The sequence below is a fragment of the Chiloscyllium punctatum genome, chromosome 1, assembly GCF_047496795.1.
Source record: "Chiloscyllium punctatum isolate Juve2018m chromosome 1, sChiPun1.3, whole genome shotgun sequence".
Taxonomy (NCBI): Eukaryota; Metazoa; Chordata; class Chondrichthyes; order Orectolobiformes; family Hemiscylliidae; genus Chiloscyllium; species Chiloscyllium punctatum.
This window is the reverse complement of record NC_092739.1, coordinates 69,801,577-69,826,735: the sequence shown is the minus strand read 5'-3', so window position 1 is coordinate 69,826,735 and position 25,159 is coordinate 69,801,577. Positions and strand designations below refer to the sequence as shown.

The window sequence follows — 25,159 nt, the reverse complement described above, 5'->3', positions numbered from 1 at the left end:
CAGGGATGATATTTAGCAAAAGGAATGGATCTTGTTATAAGGTTGTGGGAGGGGAATGGAAGACAGAGGAGGAGACATAAAGGCTACAGGGACAGTGAGAGTGAGTGAGTGTGTGGGAGTGAGACACAGCTGGGATAGATCAACTTAAAAATAGAATAAAGCCATTATTTTGTCATACAGAGTACTAATTTTAATTCCTACAGCACTCCTTATACAGGTCACTGCTTCATTTCACTTGATGATTATGTTGACTTTGTTTCTGCTATTTGCACCACCTTTGGCAGGTGATGGCATTAAATAGTATATTTTGCTGTGGACAAAGAATGCAGTAAATGAGGCAGCCAATATGGATAGAGCAAACCTTCATAAATAGGTTGTTCTGCTATAACACCACAATTATGTTTGCCTGCAACCTCGCACCATGGAATCTGCTTTGGAAAGTTGCACTGTAGAAAATCACTAACAGAAAAATCGCTATACCAGTTCAGTCGAAAGTTTGCATTATCCAAACAATGTCCAGAATTCATCAATCGCATTATACTCAATTCATGCTGATGAAATGCATGTTACAGCAAAATGTTTGTACAGCCTTTGTGATACTGACTGAAGGACTATATTAACTAAGGCACTCCATGCATAAACGTCTTTCTCAATGGAATCATAACTAGCAAAAAAAAAGACAATCGTGGTTGTTGGAGGTCAGCCATTTCAGTTTTAAGACATCATGGCAAGAGCTCCTCAGAGTAGTGTCTTCACCCAACCATCTACAGCTGCTTCATCAATGACCTTCCTTCTATCATAAGGTCAGAGTGGAGATGTTCACTGATGACTGCACAATGTGCAGCGCCATTCACAACTGTCAGATATTGAAGAATTCCATGTCTAACTGCAGCAAAACTCAAAACAATATCCAGCTTTGAGCTGACAAATGGCAAGTAACATTCACACTAGACATGCCAGGCAATTACCATGTTTAACAAGAGAAAATCTAACACCCTTGATGTTCATTGGCATTGCCATTGCTGAATCCACTCTTGGCAACAGGCTAGGAACTACCATTGACCAGAAACTGCAGTAGATGAGCCATATAAACGCAGTGGCGACAAGAGCAGGTCAGAAGCCAAGAATCCTGCAGCAAGTTAGTCATCTCGTAGCTCCAAAAGCCTTTCTAACAGTTACAATGCACAAGCCAGGGTGCGATGGAATCCTTCCAAATTGCCTGGCAAGCACAGCTCTAATGACACATGAAGATTAGTGTCATTCAGGACAAAGCAGCCCAATTAATCAGCACCACATCACAGACATTCAGTCCCTCCATTGCTAACTTCAGCAGCAGCAGTGTGTACGATCTACAAGACATACTGCAGAAATCCTTAGATAGCCTTTTCCAAATTCACCACGACTATCATCTCAAAGCACAAGGACCTATTTCCAATTGGTCATCCTTCTCTACACAGATTTGCACAGGCTCTGAATTAGGCATCTTCTGTGTATTCTGAGATTGACGACTATTGTTAACAATTAGTAAGCCTGTGACTACACAGGACGGAGCACAGCCAAGGATGGATTAACCATCCAGATGCATTCCAGCTACCCAGACCAATGGCTGCCCATCGACCTGGCTCTCACTTCAGGATAATGGAGTGATGAGCACTGGTACTTTGTCCATGAGCATGTTGCAAACAAGTTGAAGTTACCGAGAGAGGGGTAATATTGCATATTCTTAAGCTATCACAGTAAACACCATATTAAATCGACAATTTTAAATGATCAAATCAAAAATGTTTGCTTTTAGTTTTGAAACAAGAACAAATGGGTAATGGATTCTAAATAGTTATTACCCAACAGGGTCAAAAAAAGTGTTGCATCTGAACTGCACTGCCTCATATCCAAGTTGGTAGGGTGGGCCTATATGCATTACAAATGAACAATTTCTTCATCTGTCACATTTGCAAGTACAAAACTAGCACAAAAGACTTCACTTTACAATCTTAAGTCAAGCTAACAATTTTGACAGCGCAAACACAGCTTCGCCATACCTCAAACCACCAGATGACAAAAGTATACGACTCCAATTACAATTGAACATCTAATCTACATCTAATTATTTAAGTTTTTGTGAAATTAAAGCTTCCACAGATCAGGATAATAGATACTTCTAAACAGTTCAAGAATTTAAAAGATTCTCAGATATATTAGCAGTTTTACTAATGGAATAAAATTTCCTCTGCTTTGAGGAAATATTGACTGAGCCTAGCAAATTCCTAATATTTTAGCTTCTAACCTAAAATTGACCAACAGTATGCTAACCAAAATATTTTTAAAAACTCCATTAGAGATTGAATGTAATGTGCAGTAATTCATTTTGAAATGAAAACACACTACCTAAAGGCTACATATTCTGAAGGGTGTGCAAGATCAGAGAGATCTGGGCATATATGCACAAATTATGGAAAGAGACAGGACTGGGTTGAAAGCATCCTAAGGTTTGATAAGAGGAGAACAAAAATGTAAAAAAAGGAAGGAGGTTGGACAGAAATGGTGTGCAAAGATGTGAGGAAAAAGACAGGAGACTCACATCAGGTAATAGGCACCATGAGCTGCATGGTCTCATTCACCACTATAACAATTGCAATTCTGTGAAATTAATGTTAAATTCTGAATTCAAAGTGAAGTCTTTATCGCTTGGACAATTAGAGACAGACTGAAGACGTTGGGACTGTTTTCCTCAGAAAGGCAGTTGATAGAGGTATGCAAAATAGAACGTAACACCACAGTATAGGACCTTCAGTCCTCAATGTTGCGCCAATTCTTTATCCTACACTAAGATCAAACTAACCTACGTACCCTTCATTTTATTATCATCCATGTGCCTATCCAAGAGTTGTTTAAATATCCCTAATGTATCTGACTTCACCACCACTACTGGTAGTTCATTTCTCTGCACCCACCACACACTGTATAAAGAACCTACCTCTAACATATCCTCAAAACCTTCCTCCAAACACTTTAAAATTACACCCCCTCGTGATAGCCATTTCCACCCTGGGAAAAAGTCTCTAGCTATCCATTCTATCTATGCCTTTCATCATCTTGTACACCTCTATCAAGTCACCCCTCATCCTTCTTTGCTCCAATGAGAAAAGCCCCAGCTCTTCATAAGATCTACCCTTCAGTCTAGGCAGCATTCTGGTAAATCTCCTCTGCACTGTCTCAAACTTCTGCATCCTTCTTATAATGAGGCAACCAGAACTGAACATAATATTCCGTGTGGCCTAATCAGGAGGATTCTTGATAGAGTATGTTGGGAGAAACTGTAGTGAAAGTACTGAAAAATAGGGGCACAAATTTAATTGAGAAAAGCAGCAATGGCGACGTGAGAAAAACATTTTTATGTTGCAAGTGGTTAGGATCCGAAAGCATGAAGACAACAGGATCAAACAAGCTGCTTGAGAGAACTAGGCTGTTATCCGAAAAGGAAGAATGCACAAAGCTCCAAGGAGAAGATGGAGAAGTGGCACTAAGTAAATTAGAGGGCTAGGACAGACACAATGGACAAAATGGCCTCCTTCCATTCTGTTAAAATTTTCACAGAATCATAACTAACAATCTTCACGATCACACTAATGACAATGACTAACAATTAAGAAAGAAATAACTGAATAAAGTCTAAATTAGAGCAAGTGAATTAGACCGAAATTGTATTCAGGAATATAAAGAATGACTGGACTGAGAAAAGGAGACACCAAATTTTTAAAATATAATTTTATATTCCTTAACTCTTCAATTTATTGTCGGGAATAATAACTATTAACTTTAACTTGTTTCCTTATTGGGTCAGAGGCCCAAGGCTAGCCAGCAAATATAGCAAATTCTCAAAACTAAGACAGGTCAGGATGTGATGCAGTTTATGTGAAGCAAGTGATGGAATGGCAAAAGTCCACAGAAAGGTCTGCATATGTGCAAATTTCAATGTATTCATCAATTCAAAGACTTTGTTAGCATACAAATAACAGCAGGCATCAGATTATTTTTCCCCTCAAAGTCCAGACTACTAAAGTGAAGTCAAATACAACTATAATTGTGTATTGTTATTACATACATTCATATTTCTCACTAATATTTAATACATTTTACATATGGAGAACTTTCATGCATAAAACAAAAATAAGTGAAACAGATTTAGGCAACTTTACAACAAATTAAATCATCCAGGAAAACATTTAGAATTTCCTTACTTGATTACAGGTGTCAGCCAGTGAATGTATAGCTTCCGAGAACATCGATGCAGACCCTGTATAAATCCAGGCAAGCAGTTTGAAGATAAAATTCAGCCCATTGCTAGAGAGTGGGGTTAACAAAAATAATATTGACAGAAATGTGGGATATTTTTTAATTTGAAGCAGCCACTTAATTTTTTTTTCAAAAAGAAGTATGCTTTAAATTTAAAGAAAAACGAGAAACTTCACTGTGAAGATAAACCGAAGTACAAAATAAATTCGAAAAGGATTAACTTCCAATTTGGCTCAGAATCAAATGTCACAGGAGCTATTTTCTCAAAAGACAGCCACTATACTTTTTTGGCACAAAATTGAAACATTTTCTCCACAATTCTCTGGTTTGTATTGCAAACACTGCCTTTTGGGAGATTACAAGATACACAGGGTTTGCAGGGGTCAGTATTGGCACCATAACTATTCACATTATACATTAATGATCTAGGAGGAGGAACTGAAGGGCATTGTTGGCAAGTTTGCAGATGACACAAGATAGGTGGAGGGACAAGTAGTGTTGCGGAAGCGGAGAGGCTGCAGAAGGACCTGGACATGCTAGGTGAATGGGAAAAGTGGTGGCAGATGGAATACAATGTTGCAAAGTGTTAAGCTATTCAGTTTGGTTGGAATTATAGAGGTGTAGTCTACTTTATAATTGGGGAAAGGCTTTGGAAATCTGAAGCGTAATAGGACTTGGGAGTCCTGGTTCAGGATTCCCTTAAGGTTAACATGCAGGTTCAGTTGGCGGCAAGGAAGGCAAATGCAATGTTGGCATTCATTTTAAGAGGGTTAAAAGGCAAGAACAGAGATTAACTGCTGGGGCTGTATAAAGGTCTCTCAGACCACATTTGAAATATTGTGAACAGTTTGGGATCCCGTATCTAAGAAAAGATATGCTGGCATTGGAAGAGGACCAGAGAAGGTTTACCAGAATGATATCGGAGATGATGGGCTTGTCAGGTGAAGACACTGTCTGTACACAATGAAGTTTTGAAGAATGAGGGAGGATCTGACTGAAATTTACAGGATACTGAGGGGCCTGGATAGAGCAAATGTGGAGAAGATTTTTCCACTAGCATGACAGACTAGGACCCAGGATCATGGTCTCAGCGTGACAACTCTCTAGAATTGAGATAACAAGGAATTTCTTCAGCCAGAGGGTGATTTCTCTGTGGAACTCATGGTCACAGACGGCTATGAAGGCAAAGTCATTAGCATATTTAAGACACTAGTAAGTTGTTGATTAGTAAGGGGATCAAGTGTCATGAAAAGGCGGCAGGAGAATGGGGTTGAGAAACATATCAGCCATAATTGATTGGTAGAGAATTGCAATGGGCTAAATGTCCTAATTGTGCTCCTATATCTTATGGCATCCCATGACACAGGGAGGAAGAGAGGTGGTGGAGAAGATACATATTTACCATTATCTTTTTTCTTTTTGCAACATTTCTTTACCATTTTTCTTAAATGCAGATTTTTATCCAATCTCAGTTAAAGACAAAACCAACAAACACTAAATGCATAATAAGGCCTTACATGCAGATTGCAACCATTACAACTTTTCCTGGTCCCTGGAAAAACTTTGCTGACTTAGTTGAGCGAGGCTAAAAGGAACAATGGAAAACAATTAGTATCAGCTATTGTCACTATTGTAAACATTTAATTTTACACAATCCGTGATTTAGCAAAATGCAGTACATCACTTATCTTCTTAACCAATGAAAAGATAGAGCCAGTGAATCCCACACTTACGTATTTTGCTTATTTGTATGTCCCATCACCTCACTTTCCTTTGAAAGGTAAAAAGGAGGAGCTTAAGTCAGATTGCCCTTGAAAATTTATTGGTGTAAGGCATGAATAACCTAACAGCAGCAATAACCAAGAGATATGGGGCTTGAATTTCCCATTAAAAATTGAACAACGATGGTGTAGAGTGCCACAGCATAATTTCAAACATACCCTGAGCAAATTATGTCATGCAATCGTGTGGCTCACAGCTCATGATTTACACAAGTCAGATGCCAGCTTCATCACTTGGCATGTAGTGTTGCAACCAAGATGAATGTGTTAACCACTGTCAGAACCTTCAATTTTTTTCAGCCATATTTTAAGTCTTAAGTCTTAGATAGTGCAAGCCAAGAAATGCCCTAACACTGTAGGGTCACAACAGGTGACAGATTAAAACTAAACTCACTCCCCTAGTCGAAAGAGAAGGATTCAAGACACTGGTGGACAGTGTGACTGAATACAAGAAACCACCCCATCACATCAAGCAGTGATAGTCAAAAAGAATGAACAGTATCACAAGGTGACCTCCTACTCTCCAAGCAGCTCCATCTTCTTTCTGCTACCTCATCTGCTTGGGGCCGTTACGAAGACATTGACTGCACCTCACCAAGGGAGATGGACTATAAGCCTCAGCTCCTCTCACACATCAGCCTGCACTCCAGCATTCACAATCACTATGAAAACCCTGCTGCACTCTGTGCTTCATACCTACTCATTGGAAGCACCTATTCGTCTGGTTTACACCAAACAAAGTCATGAACTGCACTTACATACATTTTCTTTACACTCAATCCTCCGGTCTTTCACTGCTGGGGGGAAAAAAAAAGTGGTCCACAACTGGGCCAACAGGTTGGACTATAACCTGGTATTGTGCAATTTTTAACTTTGTCCATCCCAGTCCAACACTGGCACCTTCACATCACAGTGCAAATATTATCTCATTCTTGTTCTGTACAAGCTTTTCTGCTCTTCTTACTCTGGGTATCTCAAGTAAAAAGATCACAGCCTGAACCCTTCAGTGATAGTCCCACCTCCAAGGTGGAAGCATAAGAACCCTCAAAGTTGCAGTGCTAAAATGTTCACATGTCCTCTCTACCATCACAAAGTCTTTCATCTTGGTTGGTTCTCCTTCCTGACAGGTGGAGATTCTTGATCTCAGTTGACTGTTGTTCTGATAAAGCAAGATTTCGCGCAATTTGCATACGAACGAGGAATAAGATGGGCACTAGGCCTCTCCAAGTCTCCTTCATCATTCAATTAGACAGAATTAATTTTAACCTAAATTCTACACTCCTGCTTGTCCTTATAATCTTTTAGCCCTTGGTAATCAAGAATCCATCTACCACTGCCTTTAAAATTATTCAAATATTCTGCATCCACCGCCCTTAGAGGGAAAGGATTGCAAAGGCTTTCAAACTCAGATTGAGTAGTTTGACGAAGTGCCCAAGATGATTGTTGAGGTAAGGCAGCATATAGTGTCAATATGGACTTTAGCAAAGCTTCAACAAGGTCCCTCAAGGCAGGCTGGTACAAAAGGTGAAGTCACAAGGGATACATGGTGAGCTGATAAGATGGATACAGAACTGGCTTAATCAAAGAAGAGAGTAGTGCTGGAAAGGTGTTTTTCTGACTGGAGATCGGTGACAAGTCATGTTCCGCAGGCATCAGTGCTGGGACCCCTGTTGCTTGTAATATAGAGGAGAATGTAATAAGATTAATATGGTTAGTGAAGGGGATTGAGAGGGGATACAGAACAGAAATGGCAGTTGGAGCTTAATCTAGACAAATGCTAGGTGATCTATTTTGGGAGATCTAATGCAAAAAGGAAGTATACGGTAAATGGCAGAACCAGCAGTCTTATCAACAGAAGTATCTAGGCAAAAAGGCCTATAGTTCCCTGAAAGTGGCAACACAAGTGGATAAGTTGGTCAAGGAGGCACATAGCATGCTTGCCTTCATCGGATAGAGCAGAGAATAAAAGTCATGTTGCAGTAGTATAGAACTTTAGATAGGTCACAATTGGAATATTACGTATAGTTCTGGTCACCACACTACCAGAAGGTTGAGGCAGCTTTGGAGAAGGTACAGAAATGGTTTATCAGGATGTTGCCTGGTTTGGAGGGTATTAGCTACAATGAGAGAGTGGATAAACTTAGATTTGTTTTCACTTGATTACTGCAGGGTAAGGGGTGACCTGACTCAAGTTTACAAAATTGAGGGGCATGGATCGTCAAAAGTCTGTTTCCCAGGTTAGAAATGTCAATTACTACTGGACATAGATTTAAAATTTAATTTTGAGTTAAAATGGAAGTTTGAAAAGTAGATGTGAGAGCACCTTTTTTGAAAGCAGAGGGTGGTAAGTGCTTGGAATGCAGTGCCACAGAAGCTGGTTGAGGCAGATACAAAAGCAACATTTAAGCATCTTAACAGATATATAAATAGGCAGGGAATACAGGGATATAGACCATGTAGAGGCAAAAGGCTTTTAGTTTAGAAAGGCATCATGTACTCAATTTCATGGGTCAAAAGGCTCTGTGCAGTATTGTTCTGTGTTCATGACACAAGGTAAGAATGTTTCTTCACCTGTATTAAATGGACAACCCCTTATTTTAAACACATGACTCTTACTTCAAGATTTTTCCACAAGAGGAAACATTCTTTCAACAGCCACCCCAGGAAGTCCTCTCAGGATCTTAAATGTAAGTTACCTCTGACTGTATCTAGTCTTTCCACATCAGACAATCCACTCATTCCAGTTATTAGTCTAATAAACATTCTCTGAATCGTTTCCAAACCATTATCATTCTTCCATAAGTGAATAGTATTATACACAGAACTCCAGATGCAGCCCTCCTAATGCCCTGCATATCTGAATCATGCCCTCCCTGCTCTTACATTCAATTACCCTCAAAGAACGATATTCTGTGGGTTTTACTGATTGCTTGCTGTATCTGCATACTAGCCTTCAGTGACTCATGCATGAGGACCACCAAATTGCCAAGTACCCATTTTGTTTCGTCAGATTTTCTCAGCACAGTTTATCAAATGGGGAAAGGAGGACTGGAACTGCAAAGTTAATGCATTGAGTTGGTTGTCTTAGATGCAAATGCCTGAAATAGGTTTCATGACAGATTAAAAACTGGCTACCCAAGGCATGAGGACTTAAATTGGGAGATATTTTAGTGAGCTTAAAAATGTGTTGCTGGAAAAGCGCAGGAGGTCAGGCAGCAAAGGAACAGGAGAACCGACGTTTCAGGCATAAGCCCTTCTTCAGGGATGAGGAGGGTGTGCCAAGCAGGCCAAGATAAAAGGTAGGGAGGAGCGCTGGGAATACGATAGGTGGAAGGAGGTTAAGGTGAGGGTGATAGGCCGGAGAGGGGGTGGGGGCGGAGAGTTCGGGAAGAAGATTGCAGGTTAAGAAGGCGGTGCTGGGTCTGAGGGTTGGGGACTCCCCCCACCTTTTCTCAGTCCCAACCTTCAGACCCAGCACCGCCTTCTTAACCTGCAATCTTCTTCCCGAACTCTCCGCCCCCACCCCCTCTCCGGCCTATCACCCTCACCTTAACCTCCTTCCACCTATCGTATTCTCAGTACCCCTCCCCCAAGTCCCTATGCCCGAAATGTCGATTCTCCAGTTCTTTTGATGCTGCCTGACCTACTGTGCCTTTCCAGCAACACATTTTTAAGCTCTGATCTCCAGCATCTGTAGTCCTCACTTTCTCCTAGATATTTTAGTGAGCCAAGAATCTGATTATTGAACTCTTGCACAATTAAACCACCTTTCTTGCTACCTCAGAAGAAACTCCAACCCAACTCAAGACTTTTTTTAAAACAAACCCACCGACTCCCAAGGCTACCTGTTACACCTTCTCCCACCCTACTTCCTGCAAAAATGCTATCTCTAATTCCCAATTCCTCCACCTCTGCCGTATCTGCTCCAAGGAGGACCAGTTCCATCACAGAATACAGCAGATCGCCTCCTCCTTTAAAGACCGTAATTTCCCCTCCCACATGGTTGAAGATGCCCAGCAACCCATCTCATCCACATCCTGCACCTCTGCTCTCAAACCCCACCCCTCTAACCGCTACAAGGACAGAACCCCACACCCCCACCAGCTTCCATCCCACCAACCTCTGCATAAACTGCATCTGCCGACATTTCCACCACCATGGATATATTTCCCTCCCCACCCCTTTTGCAGAGACCATTCTCTGATTACCTGCTCAGGTCCACGCCTCCCAATAAATCACCCTCCCCTCCTGCCACCTTCCCCTTCCACCGCAGGAATTGCAAAACGAGCGCCCACATCTTCCCCCCTCACCACCATCCAAGGCCCTAAAGGAACCATCCACATCCATCACAGTTTCACCAGCACTTCCATCAATGTCATTTATTGTATCTGTTGCTCCCGATGTGGTCTCCTTTTCATTGGGGAGACTGGACGCCTTCTCGCAGAGCGCTTAGGGAACATCGCCAGGACACCAGCACCAATCAACCTCACCGCCCGTGGCCAAACATTTCAACTCTCCCTCCCACTCTGCCGAGGACATACAGGCCCTGGGCCTCCTCCACCGTCACTCCCTCACCACCTGGCGACTGGAAGAACACCACCTTATCTTCCACCTCGGAACCCTTCAACCCCAGGGCATCAATGTGGACTTCACCAGTTTCCTCATTTCCCCTCCCCCCACCTTACTCCAGTTCCAAACTTCCAGCTCAGCACCATCCTCATGACCTGTCCATCTTCCTTCCCATCTATCCACTCCACCCTCCTCTCTGACCTATCACCTTTATTCCTTCTTCCATCCACCAATTACACACTCAACTACCTTCTCCACAGCACCACACCCTCCCATTTATCTCTCCACCCATGCTGCCTGACCTGCTGTGTTTTTCCAGTACCACTCTAATCTGGAGTACAAAGGGGTCTGTATATTCTACTTAATGAATCAAAGTTAGTATGCAAGTACCACAAATGAGAAGGTAAATGGAATGTTCATGTATTGAAAATGGAAAGGAGGTGGAAGTGTTTGTTATAACTGTTGAGTATACTTGAGAACATTTTACACAGCACACACTTTTCTCGTCTCCTTATTCAAGATGACATATAGACATTGGAACCAATACAGAGAAGGTTAACTTGAATACTTTACCAACTGACTACCAACATACTGTTTAAACCTACTGCCACAGACTTTCTACTTCTGAGCCAGATGTTCCAAGTTCCTTTTGAGGTTTAACTTTGTCTTAATTTAGTGTCTAACTTATTTTTTCTACCTATGCAGAACCTCATTTCTGGTCTAACCTATTGCATTGTTAGCTTCATGGATGACAACAATTGAATCCTCCCATTCCCACACAAGTTCCTCTCCAGCCCTGAATAAATATCCCAAACTCTTGCACTTCATGGACAATGTAATATTCTGGATTCATGCTCATGGCTGTGCCCATCTTGAATACTTCCTCTATCATGGTCAGTCTGATAATTCACACTACACACTCAAGACATAAGGACCTCAAATCTGATCGTCAAGGCAAGACCTGGAGGTTCCCTCCAAACTTCTTGATCCCCTTGTTTGCCTTTCAACTACACCCATCTTTTCATTTTACTGACCAAACCAAAAAGTAGTATAATGCTTTCTTAAAGAAAATCAGTCACCTGTTCAGGTAACTAATTACCTACCCATATCAATGAAAGCAAACAGAATGTGAACCTGGAACACCTGGCTCAGCAGCAGTGACACTGCGGCACGATAGCAAACTCTTGTACTTATCCCCTTTCAAAAACCATGGAGTCGGCTCAGCTACAATAAAGAAAAGTGCTTATGCTAATTTGTTTGTTAATTATTTACAGTTGCTCTCAGGGAGCCTGTATGTCCCTGTTCAGGTGAAGAAACAATTCATTTTAAAAAACAATGTTCCTCTTTTAAACTGTAACTTTAGTTAATTGTTCAACGCAAACAAGAATTAAAACTTCAAAGAAGGAACAAACCTCAAAACTTCTCACTCAACTCCTGGCATCACACACCATGTAAATGTATTTAATCCTGACTGGTGGACATTAGTTAATTCCACTCAGTTTCGTAGTAAATCAATTTCTGATGCAAATCAATTTTTTAATACTGGCCTGTTCGTGTTTATGCATCTAAGAAATTGAAGCGATGTCATGGGAATTTGAAGACACTTCACAAGCTGAATAAATCAGCAAAATCACAATTTTAACCAGGACACAGGGTTTTATTCAAATGTACTAGACATTGAACTAGCATAAAAGACTGAGTACTTTCAAGTCCAACTCTGTCTGGTTTTAAATTTCCCAGAGCTTGGCATAAAAAAAAACAAAAACTCAGACCCCATTCTTTTTTTAAAAATCTATACACTTAGTTAATTAGTCGTACCATAGTGTTACCTAGAAACTCCCGATATTCCTGCATTAACTTCTGATTCCTGAAAAGATCTGCAAGTGAAAAAAAAAGACAAGTGATATCTAATTTGTGCTATGAATTCAATATACTGAAGTAGAGTTGTAGGTCATTAACTAATGACTTGATTTGGCAATTAACAGAGGGTATTTTTAGAGATAGCGTTGCAAGTGTTTTGACTAATTCAAGAAAAGATTTCTTACACACTGAATAAAAAGTTTAATTTTTACATCTTTCGTATACCATAATTGCATAAGTGCATAAACCCAAGAGATAAGCAGTGACTCAAGATTCCAATCTGGAATCGTACTTTGGGAGATAGAAGCAAACAAAAGTGCTTTCAGTTCATGAAAAAAGTCAGCTGTTGCAACCTTTCAAACACTGACTCGTACAAGGAGGCTGAAATCAAAATTTTGGAAATGTTGACAGGAATGGCTAGAAGAGTCCAAGGTCTGTGTAATAATAATCCGTTTTAACAAACAATGATTGCATTGATACTTTAAACATTAAATTTGGATATTCTATTTGACAGTAAAAGTAATCAGTGCTCTGTAATTTTCACATCTTCCATATATTTTCCATATATTGCAGTTCTTGTTACTAGGATTATAATGGACCTCCTAGAGATGGATTCGCAAGCCAATAAAGAACTTTGTTCACAATTTGCTAAGGGTTTAAATCTGGGTCATTTGGGGCTCAACAAACATGTCTTTGCTTTCTCAATACGGTTTAGTGGAGAGTACCACATGCTTCCACTCTACTCAGTTGTGGGTAGAGAGGACCACAAAAAGGCGGCAGACAGCAACTTAATAGTTCATCATGGAACTACAAACTATTGCAGCCAGGCCCAAGAACAGGTCCATGAGAAGATCTTTTGACTTGCTGATTCCACTGTATTGCAGCACATATCATAGAAGTTTGTAAAGAAACACATCAACTAGCCCACCAATTCAATGAATGTTCTTTTTCACAACAGTGACTTTTAACCACTCCTGCTTGCTCACCATACTGTTCAATGCAGCATTCCATGTTTTCAAGCAAGTATCCATTACTCATTTCAAAAAGTACATTTTTTCAATGTTTGAAGCAAAACAAATCACATTTAACTACTTTCTGCTTAATGATTACCCAATTTTTCGATTCTTGTTCTTCAATTTGTGCCAGCTTGCTTTTATTTCTGATTAAATAAGTGATCACTAAATGGTGTAGATACACAAGTGTATCGTTCACCTGCATGCCCTCTCCTGGCTGTAGTACTGAAAGAAAATCTTTTTCAAATTCACTATTCTAATTATGGAGTCATACAGCATGATTCATGGGCTTTATTTATGGAACATAGATCAGAAAAGCAAACACTGCGATTCACCCACCCTTGTCAGTTGAGTGTTTTATTTGAGATGTTCTTCTGTTTCTAAATCAGATCCAGGAGAGATCTGGTGTCCTGACACTTGAATCTCAAAAGACTAAAATTCAGGTTGCGCAAATTATTAGGAAAGCCAATGGAATATTCTATTTATTGCATAGGGAACTGAATATAGAAGTAGGAGGCTATGCCTCAGTTATTTAGGGCATTGGCAAAGAGTGTAGTACTGGCTTCCTTATTTAAGGATGGATTAAAATGTGTTGGACAGTTAAAGGAAGGTTTACTAACCTAATACCTGGAAACAGGTTGGTTGACTTAAGGGTAAGGATTGAACAAGTTTAGCTTGCATCCACTTTTGATTACACAAGTAAGAGGTATCGTGATTGAAACGTAAAACACTGTGGGGGCCCGAGTGGGACGTGTCAAGGATGCTTCGACTTTTAGAAGAATCTAAAAAGAGGTCATTGTTTAAAAAAAAAGTTAATCAATTGAGAGGAGGGTTCTCCCCCCCTCCCCGAGGATCAAGTGTCTCTTTTTCAAACGATATTGGAAGCAGAGATCTTGAATATCTTTAAGGTAGAGGTAGATAGATTTTTCATAATGGGCGAGAAGCTTTCAAGGGAAGCAATGTAGAATAATCAGGTCATCCATAATCCCATTGAATGGTGGAGTAGGCTTGCGGGGCCTGGTGTCTCCTAATTCAGATCTTACTGCAGCCTCACTCCAGTCATCTCTGCCAAAATTCCTAACAACTCAGTTGATTAAACACAATTGTCTTTTTTTAAAAAAAGAACCCCAGGGACATTTACTGATCCACAGATTGTTACATTTATTTAGGCATCCTTGCAGATTCACTGATCTCAAATTATTTAATTACTACTGTGAAATATTATTATACCATAAAATGCTTATTTTATTTAATTGCGTGAAAACCTTTTCCTTGGTTTAAAAAAATTTACATTAGTTTGCAGTTACCTTTTAAACTGACTGAATCATGTTCTAACAGTGATTATTACTTTCTACTTTCTTTGCAATCTCAGCGTGCACATCAATTTCCTTTATCTAGTAGCTCCTCTAATCTTTCAGGTAAGTTGCTGTACACTTCCATATATTCCCACTTGAAACATTGTTTCAATTTCTTCCATGTCCGCTCACTTCAGTCTTCACTGGCTCTCTATACTGACTTAGATACTCTGTAATTCACTTGTCCCCATCCAATCACCTATTCCATTCTCTACTGATAATAAAATTGTTGTGATTCTGTTCGCCGAGCTGGGACTGTGTGTTGCAGATGTTTCGAGCCCTGTCTAGGTGACATCCTCAGTGCTTGGGAGCCTCCTGTGAAGCGTTTCTGTGATCTTTCCTCCGGCATTTGTAGTGGTTTGAATCTGTCGCTTCAGTTGTCAGTTCCAGCCGTCCGTTGCAATAAGCACATCGATCTGGACCCAATATGCCGGCCACTGCAACGGACGGCTGGAACTGACAACTGAAGCGACAGATTCAAACCACTACAAATGCCGGAGGAAAGATCACAGAAACCCTTCACAGGAGGCTCCCAAGCACTGAGGATGTCAGCTAGACAGGGGACGAAATGTCTGCAACACAAATTCCCAGCTCGGTGAACAGAACCACAACAAGAAGCACTCGAGCTACAAATCTTCTCGCAAACTTTGATAATAAAATTCTCAGTTTCCCTCTCCTACAATATTCACTACAAATTCTCCCAAGCATTTTTCCAAATATGTACAAGGTATTCATTCATAACTGATTACTTCCTAACTGGCAAATAGATTACCCAATATTTTTTATTAATAGTTTCTGCAAAATACTATTTATGCTCCTCCACACCCTGTGCTCTGCCACAACTGCCATTTACTCCCATCTGTACCTCAAATCATTCCATTCTTCTCCAAATAATTACTTTCCTTAACTTTTATTATCCTCCCACATACCCAACTTCCCTAAATAGGCAGAGCTAAATCTTTATTTCTTCATAAAAATATAGATACAATTGTGAGGTCATCTAATCTTACACTAATTTGTATAAACCCAACACCACTATGATACCCACTATGGTTTTATAAAATGCTCCATATGACTTACATTTTAACCATATTTTTACACAATATTCCCATGTTTTTAAAAACATTTAAGTTGAACCAACTTCAAATGTTATATTCATTCCAGGTAAGATTTTATAGCAGATTTACAATGTCAGAACCCAAGATATGCTAATGGGAAAAGCTACATTTTTGACTCACATCTGCAGGTTTCAAAATTAGCACCTTGTGCCATCATAAGCAATGGAATGTGCTACTCCACTGAAAGGAAGGTCAAATACATTCAATGTACATCAGCTTTTTTTCCAGCTCTTCCGAAACAGATGATGCATATCAATATATCTCAATCATATTCAAACAAACATTGTAGAAATGTTTCTCACATAGACATACTTTCTTTATGTGCAATTTCTTCACTTTGACGCTGTTTTTTTGCCCGTGCAAGAGCTTCTAGGCTACCATGCACATCAAGAGCCCTTGAAAAAACAAATAAACATCTGTTAGAACTGCTGTAAATATCTCTCATATGTTTATTGAAATTTGTATGATAAATTTAAAAAGTTCAAGAAAAGTAGATCAAGTTATTTAGAATGATCACGTATACAAGTTTGCTAACAGAATTCTTGTTAAGCATCTTAATGCCAGGAACATGTATTTTTTAGTTTGCATTCAACAGACATGGAAATATTTGAATATTTCCAATTATTAAATTGTTTTCATTAATTGATCAGTGAAAATAATTTTCATGAAAGTGTTTGGAAAGCTTTTGTTCCACTTCTTTACAGTTACAGTGATATAATAGAGTGATACTATTTGCAGAAGTTAAGGAATTGATAGCAATGTGCTTTGTGACAGAAAACATAGGCTGAAGACATTAACTTTCTTATTGGCTATCCAGAGCATAGTGCACTCTTAGGATGTATATATGTATGTTTTGCTTCTAGTTACTGTACATACAGCAGGAGAGCGCAGAATAGCAGCGAACACAAATATAAAGCACTTGCAGCAGTATGTTGCAGAACCTACCAGGGAACAGGCTACTTTAAATCTAGTACAGGTAGTTCTCCTATAACACAGTAGTTGCGTTCCCGTGTGACATCGTGTTATAGAAAGTCATGCAAAGTAAGTAATGGGGCCTATGGGAAAAACAGGGTTAGGGGCTCCGGTTTAGCAAACTCGCCCATTTCTAGTCAGTTACAGAAATGCCAAATTGTTACAAGCAAAATTTCCCAACGTAATGTTGTATTCTTTGTTCCTTATGGAGTTTGTCCAGAACCCAGCTCTCTACCTTCAAACATTGCGAAACTTCTAGAATTTTTTTGGTGTAAATTTTTGAGGGGGAAGCTAAAGGGCTGGGATCCTCTGAATGCCTGGAGGTTTCAATGGGTCCCTAGTTTCAGAGATAATGAGGGGCTGAGACTCTCAAATCATCCCCCCGCCTTTCAAATGGAGACTGTGTGACCTTGGATCGGCCATTACTTGATGATAGGTGGGGTGGGGAGAGATGAGGGTTGCCAGTGGTCCCATCCTTAGTTTCACACCTCCCCCTTCCATATATAATACAGCCCCCGCTTGTAATGTCACCGTATTGAAGCTTCAGATAGCCAACTGAGCCACTGTTAAACAAAAGGCCCCGGTTACTCTCTAACACTCACTGGATATCACTGTATTTGCACCTTTTCTCGCTCCCTATTTCCCCCTCTATTTCTGCTCCTCAGCCCCACCCCACTAACTCCATGCATGATCCCAGTAAGCATTCCAGCAAAACATTCCAATGTTTGCTTCGTCTACCTCAGTTGTTGATAGAAGCAAAAAAAAAACACAAAACAACCTGTTGCAATAGATGCGTCAGCAGAATAAATCACAGCCAGCTGATAATACAAAGGATAGAACTGCGTAACAGCAAAAGGGAGCTTGAATTATTAAAAATGTCCACAATTCACAAATCACCTGACAGCCAAATCGCATTTACGAAATGCGTGTAATAGGAGAACTACCTATAATGTGTAATGAGGTAGGGTTAACAAGAGATCTTATATAGTTAATGATTCCTTAGTGGGATAGAAATCATAACATGTTAGAATTTCAAATTCAGTTTGAGGGAGAATGTTCAGGTCTCAAAACGTGTTCAATTTAAACAAACGGAATTACAGAAGAAAGGACAAAGCTGCTCTGACAAAAGAACTGAATTAGCTGGGAAATGGGTCTGGGCGGGTTACCCTTCGGAGGGTCGATGTGGACTGGTTGGGCCGAAGGGCCTGTTTCCACACTGTATGGAATCTAATTTACCACCACACGTACTCAAATGAGTACAGTGAAAAGTTTACAATTTGCCACGTTATGACGCCATCTTAGGTATAAAAGTACAGAGTTAGAGATTCTTAAAAACATATTCTTAGGAAAAATATTAGAAAAATCAAGAAATATAGAAATTCAGAATAACAGCCTTTCTAACTGGGTCCATTCTAGCACCTAGCCTCCAGTAACTGAAAGAGATCTGTTGTCTCGCAGCCACTTCCTCCAGACCCACTATAGGAGTCAAAACTGGGCCCACCTCGCTGATGCCACTGAACTCACATAAGTCCCACAACCAGGAATCCCCTACTCTGCTGCTGCCGCCTCACTTCAGGCCTACTGCGAATGCAACCAGAAGTCTCCAGCACCGCTTCTGCCTCAATGATCCCAGGAACCCCTGCTCTGGGCATAAACATGCTGCTACTGTTACACCAGAAACCGCCGCTTTGGACACACTGCATCCGCAGGTCAGGAGTCCCTGCTCTGGCTATACTGCCATCAAGGTCCCTGGATCCACTGCCAGGTCAGGCTGCCAACACACCACGATCCTTCTTTGGCTGCAGATGTTGCCTTGTCAGTGCTGCCACCTTGAATCGACTGCCACTGTGCCACTGCCTCCAATCGTTGGAAGAGTGTTACTGTCACCAGTCCCAAACATCACGAGGATGTCCTTGCTGCAGCTGTCACCTCCAAGCGCCAGGAGCCAAATCCACCACACTGCTTGTGGTCCCATCTCACTGCCAACCAACTTGCCACAGAACAAGAAAAACAAACAAAAATAAGATAAGAGTAGAAGCAAAAGAAACAAAAGAACAGAAGATGAACCCTGGGCAGGTGTTAGGATTCGGAATGTGCTACTTGGGAGAGTGGTGGAGGCAGATTCCACAGGAGGTTTCAAAAGACAGCTGGATATATGTTTGAAAGTGAATTTAAAGAACTATAGAGATAGGGCTGGAGAGCTACTTGGGTAAGCTCTTCGGGAGTCAGTACAGACAATGGTAGAATAGCCTCCTTCTGGACTATAAAATTCTATGATTTTATGTTTTTAAAATAAGCTGTTTCAAGAATCTTCTGTTATCAGATATAATCTACTATTCACAAACTAGTGTCGAATTGCTTTCTTTCCCAAATGCTCAAAATAGTGTGGCCTATTCAATGCACAGATCACTGAAGCCCAGGCAGGACAAGTGGAGGGAGAGTTAAAAAAAAAACTCAGTGTTCTCAGCTTTTGTAACAGGGCATAAAGTACACGGGTGATGTTGAACTTGTACAGGACATTTGATCAACATCAGCTGAAGTACTGTCGACAGCGTGGTCACCTCATTGTAGGAAATGTATGAATATATTAGAGATAGTGCATGAGAATGGTTTATAAGAATGGTTCTAGAAATGAGAAACTTCAGTTATGAAGATAGATTGAAGAAGCTGGGACTGTTCTCCTTGGAGACAAGGCATTTGAGGGGAGGTTGGATTGAGGTTTCAAAACCATGAGCAGGCAGGAGTGAGTAGATAGGACAAAGCTGTTCCCAAATGTAAAAGAAAATAGAGGGCACAGATGTAAAGTGATATATAAACAAGAGTGATGCAAGAGAAAGAAACATTTTCACATAGCTAGTTAGGGTAGAGAATGCACTGTCTAGAAATGTGGTGGAAGCAAATTTTATTAAGTCATTGGATGATTACTTGGTTAGAAACAGTGTGAAGGGGAAAAGGCAGGTGATTTGCACTTGGTACAGAACCAACGCAAGCACAATCTAAAACGGCCTCCTTCTGCACTGCCACAACTCTATGATTCTGTGAAATTACACATTCTGTTCACTTCCACCATGTTAGACAGAGGTCTGTAGTTATCACTTTCTTTCCTGAATCCTTAAATAGAACTGACGCTTAATTTTCAAGTGCAAAGAAGGACGTTATTACCAAATATAGAGAACTTTGGAATGTCATGGATAATACACCTACAATACCTTCACCTATTTGTTTTAAGACTCCGGGGTGTAGACCATCAATTCCTAAAGATTGATACATTGCAAGTCTCAGTATTTTCTCACTACTATTTCTAATTTAACAATAAATCCACTTAGTGCCTCCCTGGGCTTAATTTCAAAAACCTTGCAATGTTTGTATTTTGTTTTCATCTTCACAGTGGACAAAAGCAGCTAAAAAATTAAGTTTTATCAGTTCTTAATTAGCTATCTTGTCTCACCAACATTCTTTACTGGGCTCATAGTACTCTTTATAATTTTTCCTTAATATAATAAAAAACAATCCTTTCCTGATAGCTTTGACTAATCTAAGTTTTTGGACCTCAGACTTTTATATCCTTTTTGTCTTTTACTGCTCTCCATGTTGGCTGGATTTTCACTTTCCCACGCACATTTTTGTTACAAGCTTGTATTTTTAGTTTGATATGTATCTCAACTGTTACCAGTAATTATGGTCACTTTACCACAGAAACTGAGCCTTTGATTTTTAGTGCTATTGGTTTCAATTACTACTCTGAATACTTTGCATGGGGTTCTCTAGCAACAGTGGGATTTGTTGCTGACTGTTACATTTATGGTTCTTGGCTCTGGTGTCAATCACAAGTAGAAACATCTTTTCAACACCTGCCTTATGAAATGCTTCCATACTCTTGAGAACCCGTCATTGTCTCTTTTCCAAATAAATAGCCCATGATCCTTCAATCGTTCCTGACAGCCACCTCTCCTTTCTTGTATAATTGTAGAAAATACTTTTGTCCCTTCTCCAGATATAATAATGCCTATTTATTAAGCGAGTACCAGAAGTATTCAAAGTACTCCAATGTGGTCTAAGGTTCAAACAGATCAAACAATTTCTCTGCTTCCAGTTCTATCGCTATAGAAATTAATCCAAATGCTTTTCTTAAAAAAATGGTCTTGTAAATCAGTCTCTCCAATTCTAAATGTTATGATAATTGTACACAATCTGCCAGTGTGGGAACCTGACAGGTTCATCACTCATCACTAAATAACAATGGTGCCGAATCATTCTAAGAACTTATTTATCACTCGAGTTGTTTTGTTTCCTTGTCAAAATTAACTATTTTCCCTTATATTGCTTCCAAGTTTCACTGCATTGCATTTTTATACAAGCCTCTTACATCATATCAGCTTTGTAAGAACTCTCTCAAGTATCACATCCTCAGCAATTCCATCATGTTACTCATTGTTTCAATGCCTAAACTAAAAGCCTTTCTACTATCGGCATGTATTTTAACATTGCTAGTACAATTGTTTTCTCTAAAGACTCCCGTTATCTCCCACAGCCTATGAGTGAATAAATAACTTTAACCTGAATGTTGTTACATTCTGCTTAATTTAAGCCAGCAACAGAAAAGATTTATCCTGTGCAGTAATCTGTGAAAATTTGAGAGGTCAAGAACTATTTAAAGTAAAAATTAACAACTTTTTTCTTAAAGTATAACAGAACAATTAGCTATTTACAACTCCTTCCTCTTGCTTATGTTTTTACCTTTCCCTTCTACAATACAAGCCCAATAAAACCCCCTATTAAGATTTACCAGAAATTCAAATTTTCAAAACCAGCCAGATGTTGAATCTTCTCATTATATGTTCCTCTGTCTCCTTTCCTACTTCTTAGGGATTTCTGCTTCACAGGTTACCAATCGATAAAGGTACTTTTAAGAGAGCTATTTTCAGGCGGTCTGTACATGCTGGTAGCTTGGCAGTTCTCCTCTCAACTGTTCAATTTTCACCAGTCTTATACCATCCGAAGCATCAGATTGTGAGATTGGCCTTTAAGATTGTCAATATACTAAATTCAAACTTGGAGTTTGGTATTTTTGAGGATATAATTCAAATTGATTTTGTAGTTTTCAGGTACCAGCTACCCTAGCTACTGGACCAAAAGGTTACATTATATTCTGTTCTGAAGACTCTGTGCTGTCAGGTAGTTCTGCTAGCTTTTAATTCAAAAGGTACAGTACTCCCTACACCTTCATAATAATTTGTACTTGCACCAATTTTAGATCTTATGCATTCACGTACATAACTCCTTAGATAACAGTCCACACTTGTACCCCTACCTGCATGCATTAGTTTTGAATTTCCAACAGACATAATGCCGATTCTCCAAAACTAAAAGTGATATGGAAATACCAAAACTTAGACAGTTTACTCACATATTAGAGCACAAAAGCTACTCTATTTAACTGAGAAAACCAGTTGATCTCAACATTCTACTGATTTCAGACATGAGACTCCTCACTTAGAATGTTATAATGAGTAAAATGGAAGAATGGGAAGCATTGTAGAACATCAGCATAGTAAAAGGGGACTATTACCACAAGCAAAAAACAAAGCTTAGCTTTATTCTTTTTCATAGCTAAACTACCATAATTAACTGAGGCATAAACAGAAAATGCTGGTAAATCTCAGCAGTTCTGATAGCATTAGTAGAGAGAAATCAGTGTTAATGTTTCAGGTTGAGTGACCCTTCCTCAGAACATAGTTAACTGAGGAATGGCATGGAGCATTAGAACATTTACACTTAGTACAAAAGATCAGAAGGCTGCAAACTAAATCCTCACTTCATTCAACTTGCAGTCTCAACAATACTGCTTCCATGACTTTATATGAAGGAACTTACCTGAAACTAAGAAAATAATGCAAGAAGTGTCTCAAAGTCAAAAATTAAGTACACTGTCATTAAAGTTAATAAATGCTGATATGCCATTAGTTCAGGAATAAAAATGATCTATACCCACTTGGCTTCTACATCAGATCTTAAGTATACAGTAAACGTCTCTGTATCATCATGAGGACTTCGCCGTTTAATCTTCCTTAATTGTTCCAGATCACTGTGGGCAAAGTGAGAATGTCAGAGCTTTATCAAAACGGTTTACTATGTACATCATTACAGTACAGCATATTGCAACCAATTTTATTTTATTCCTTCAAATAGATGTGAGCAGTGCTTATGCCTAATTGTCCTGAACTGGTAATAATGAGTAATCTTCTTGAGTGGTTGCAGTCCAACAGGGGAAAGTACACCCAGTGGTATTATAAAGAGAGTGTTCCAGGATATTTATCCAATGGCAGAGGTCATAGAGTGATACAGTTATAAGTCAGGATGGTGGAAGGAAACCTGAATATGATGTTCCCACATTTGTTGCCTTGTAATTCTAAACTGTACCGGTTGCAGATTTGAAAACTACTATTGAATGGATTTTGGCAAGTTGCTACACTAATCTATATATAGTATAGTGACATGCAAGAGTTTGGAACCAAAACCTTATACTCTGCTGAGTCGCAGAAAGTAAAACAAAAGTTACATCATATTTGGAGATAAAAATAGAACATTACAAACCATAAAACACAAGCTAATCGCGCAGGCCACAAAAGTGAAAAGAAAGATTACTAAAATACAGAACTTCAGTTACCAGCATCCCTTAGAACAGGATATTAGCATCCATTAAGTTTGGCTAAACATAGGCTCCATTTGAAACTAAATCATATGACTGCATTCTCAATTCATTTTTATGATATACTTTTATTAAGAAAAAAAGAGATTCTAAAATATTAGAAATTCAAAACAGTACAAAAATAGTACAAAACTAAACCCAAATAATAAAAAAAAATTCCCCAACCCACCCTCCTATATGTATTAAACATATATAGAGAAGTATAAATTAAATAACCTAAACTATCTATTTAACTAAATAAACAAATACCTAACAACAGTAATAACTCAGCTCAGCCAAAGAAAACACTCATACAAATCACAGCTCCTCCTCCCTGGACAGCGGACACATTAAACACAATCGTTGCAGCTATATAAAAGCCCTTGTTAGTGTGGCAGATAAATCCAAGTCCAGATATTTCAAAAAGGGTTGCCACATCTTGTAAAAATTCTCAGTTTTGTGGTGTACCATATTTGTGAGAAAATCCAGGGGAATATGCTCCATAACAATCTTCCGCCAATCTGATAGGCCTGGGGGTTTTTCAGATATCCAACCTAGCAAGATATTCTTCCTTGCACAGAACGTAAGAATACTGAAAAGTTTTTTCTTCTGCGTGTCTGCAGGAAATACAATGGGTAGGCCCAAAAGGAGAGAAATAGGGTCGTTCTCGACCCGTACACCTAAAATCCCCTCCATTGCACCCACAACAGTGCTCCAATATGTGTGGAGCCTGTCACAAGTCCAAAGACAATGGGTAAGAGTGCCCTGCAGACCTTGCACTTGGGACATGCCGAAGATACCCCTGGTTTAAATTTTGACAAACGGTCTGGGGCTAAGTGGACCCTGTGGGAGAATCTTCAACTGTAAAGCATGGGTCCTATTGCAAATTGATATCTTACTTGCATTCTCCCAAATATCCTCCCATGCCTCTGTAGAAACTTCAACACCCAGCTCTCTCTCCCACATCTTGCAGAGTCTATCAGACTCAAGAGGTGGTACCCCCAATTGGAGATATAAAGTACTGACAGAGAGTATACTCTTAGCCCTTAGTACCCCTCTTTCTATGTCAGATTTGTAGGATTAGTCAAAAGTGTGGTCTTTTGAATAAAATCCCTAACTTGAAAAAAATGAAAGAGGTCTCTATTAGACAACTCGTACTTCCGTACTAACTGATCGAAGGACATCATTACATCTCCCTTAAATAAATCACCCATGCAAGGTATACTGAAGAAGGGCTCATGCCCGAAACGTTGATTCTCCTGCTCCTTGGATGCTGCCTGACCTGCTGCGCTTTTCCAGCAACACATTTTCAGCATGCAAGGTATACCCCTAGCTGCCCAACATTTAAATCCTGACTCTCTCATACCTGGTTGAAAACCCAGCATACCTACTAAACAAAGATGTTTTGCCAATATTTCCTTCCCTCTGCCGAATTGCCCTCCATGCTTTAACAGTATTGATGACTATTGGGTTATGGCAATATTCCCTAACTGTCCTCACCTTGTCCAAA

At 39.6% G+C, this 25,159-nt stretch overlaps 1 protein-coding gene across 4 annotated transcripts in view; it reads right to left on the bottom strand.

The window, feature by feature from the left end:
* slc30a9 (solute carrier family 30 member 9) overlaps positions 1 to 25,159 on the bottom strand; it is a 130,088-nt gene that overhangs the window by 60,723 nt on the left and 44,206 nt on the right. For all 4 annotated transcript variants that reach the window (XM_072568228.1, XM_072568218.1, XM_072568210.1 and 1 more), the window contains 5 exons: positions 22,954 to 23,046; positions 16,302 to 16,384; positions 12,462 to 12,520; positions 5,811 to 5,878; positions 4,239 to 4,341 (listed from right to left, as the gene is read on the bottom strand). In XM_072568228.1, coding sequence (XP_072424329.1) covers positions 4,239 to 4,341; positions 5,811 to 5,878; positions 12,462 to 12,520; positions 16,302 to 16,384; positions 22,954 to 23,046 — 406 coding nt within the window. The remainder of the gene's footprint in view (positions 1 to 4,238; positions 4,342 to 5,810; positions 5,879 to 12,461; positions 12,521 to 16,301; positions 16,385 to 22,953; positions 23,047 to 25,159) is intronic.